We start from the raw sequence: 2,500 nt of genomic DNA, 5'->3' as shown, positions 1-2,500 counted from the left end.
CTCTCTCTCTCTCTCTCTCTCTCTCTCTCTCTCTCTCTCTCTCTCCCCCCCCCCCAATCTCCATTTTTTTTGTAATATGGGCATTCTTGTCTTTTTACAGTTCTATTTCAAAATGGTTTTGCACTTTTTAAAATATATGTGTGTGTGTGTATATATATATTTTTTTTTCTTTCTTTCTTTCTTTCTATTTTTTTTTTTTCTTTTTTTTTTTTATATGTCCTCCCCCTTTCCCCCCAAGGCTGTATGTCGGCATGAGGTAGGGTGGCTCATGCAGGCGCTCCTAGCAGACTTCCGGAGCGCTGGTGGAGACACACGCTGGCTGGCAGGTTTGCACCATGCTCCTCCCAAATTCTCAGCTCTCGCCTCCATCAACAACATCCTTGCACATCAACCCTGGCTTCTCTCACCACAACATATACAGGTGGGTTAGCATAAGTTAAAATGTCTTTTTTTTTTAAATAAGTTGAAATGGAATGCTTTTAAGATATTGATCAATAAGGACATTCATCAGAAATTGAATTTGTATGAATACTTGAAGTGATATCTTTTCTTTCATTAGTTTTTATACCTAGAATTTGCCATTCAGCTATTTTGGTTATATCTCTTGCAGCAACTAACAAAGGGTGAAGACAGCTGGTCACTTGGTGAATTGTGTCAGGCACTTTGCATTATGACACATTTCCATGCCCTTGCAACTTTCCTGCATGGCTGTGGACTATCAACTTATACAATACCTAAAAAGGAAAAAGATGGTAAATTATGCCAGAATTTAATGTTGCTTTCATTCAAGATTAAGTCATAGATCATTAAAGTTAGGTATTGATATATATATTTTTTTTGCTTAGATATGAGTGAAATGTATTGATACCCTTGATATATCCATATATATATTTTTTTTTCTTTCTTTCTTTCCTTTTTTTTTTGCTTCAAAGCAAATTCTCTGTGTTATTTGGCACCCTTATGTGTTTACAGTGATAACAGTTGACAGAAACACGTGTAGTGGTAAAGCAGCCTCACCTTGCCTCCAGTCTAGACAGTCATGTTCAGAAACTCCAGAAAGTGCCAGCCCTAATTCTTCTTGCAAACTTAATTCCAGGTAAGAAAACTTTTAAAACTGAAACATTCAGATTTGAGAATTTTTATTGTTGAAACAGATAGAAATGATAGTTTCATGGTGGTGATATGTAGGAGTAGGAAATATTGTCCTCACAAAAAAACACATAATAGATGTGAAAGAGAAAATTGCAATAGGGGACATATTTATTATACTGTAAGACAATAAAAGCAATGTGATAATTTTAACCCATTTTTTTCATAAAGTTGCTTGTATTTTTTTATTTTTAACAAAAGAAGATATCAATTTCATTTTAATTATTATAGGTCTGACATAAGGAAGGCAGGTACAGTAAATGAAACTAGACACAAGCAAAGGACCTACGCTCACCTAACACTGAACCCAACTTTTACATACGAAGACTTTAACTGCAATGATGAGACCCGCATACCTTCTTTATCAATTCAGGTATGTGGAGGTAGAACATGATGGTTATACTATATCTGTGATTCAATAATAGATCTTCAATAGTCCTTCAGTAGTCCTTATTTACACTCTTTGACTTACTACTTTAGCATATCATTATCACCATTTCAGGAGTATAATTGGCAAGATCATGGATATGCTATGTGTTCTCGACTGGCAGGGGAGGTTGGAGCCTTTCTCGATGAACGATTTACTTCTGCTCTTACTGTAGCCCATGTTCCAACACAGACACAATTATCTAAGTCAAATGCAAGTTGCTCCCCAAGCACAGCTATTCTCGATCAACAAAATAACCCTATATCTGGTTCACTAATGTATGACCAGACATCACCTCTCCCAACGAAGGCATTATGGAACTATGTTCAGGTATGTGATCTGTTTTTAAGTGTGTAATACGTGATCTCTCAAATTTACCAGTGATAAAATGATTGTACTGTTAGAGAAGTTGGTGAATGGCAGCCATGACTAGCTCCAGCCTTACCCACTGTCCCCTAGGCAATTGAGGCCAGAAGCAGCACCAGTCTGTGTACTGCTGCATCATTGCTAACATCAGTTGTGTTTTTCTGCATTTTTTTTCTCTTTTGCTGAAAAGTAAAGAGTTTCTGGTGAATTAATACTTTAAGGGTCTACGTTTGGTCTTCATAATTATACAATGATTATAACTCAGTTTGCTATAATGCCAATATATTTGAATAATTACTTTTTTCATTAATTTTATGACAGTTATGGTGGAGCCGTGTACTCTCTGTGAATATAATTAAATCATTGAGTATGGTCTTGAGAATAATGCATTTATGATGACCTAGTCCATAGGCTAGCCTAACATTACAAACATTATTCACAAAATACATTCTGTTGTTTTTCCCATTGACTAGAGGCATAGGAACAAACCTTTTGCAAGTGTTGTGCAATAGCTATATGTATTTTTGTTTTTTCTACTTTTTAATGTAACTCATATAT

At 35.5% G+C, this 2,500-nt stretch overlaps 1 protein-coding gene across 1 annotated transcript in view; it reads left to right on the top strand.

Moving 5' to 3' along the window:
- LOC122257937 (sestrin-2) overlaps positions 1-2,500 on the top strand; it is a 27,533-nt gene that overhangs the window by 21,892 nt on the left and 3,141 nt on the right. The window contains exons 4-8 of the mRNA XM_043023547.2: positions 239-421; positions 611-752; positions 973-1,096; positions 1,381-1,522; positions 1,652-1,906. Coding sequence (XP_042879481.1) covers positions 239-421; positions 611-752; positions 973-1,096; positions 1,381-1,522; positions 1,652-1,906 — 846 coding nt within the window. The remainder of the gene's footprint in view (positions 1-238; positions 422-610; positions 753-972; positions 1,097-1,380; positions 1,523-1,651; positions 1,907-2,500) is intronic.

Source organism: Penaeus japonicus, unplaced genomic scaffold (genome assembly GCF_977035675.1).
Source record: "Penaeus japonicus unplaced genomic scaffold, GWHDUDI00000001_assembly GWHDUDI00000011, whole genome shotgun sequence".
Lineage (NCBI taxonomy): Eukaryota > Metazoa > Arthropoda > Malacostraca > Decapoda > Penaeidae > Penaeus > Penaeus japonicus.
This window is presented reverse-complemented; position numbering and strand designations above follow the sequence as displayed.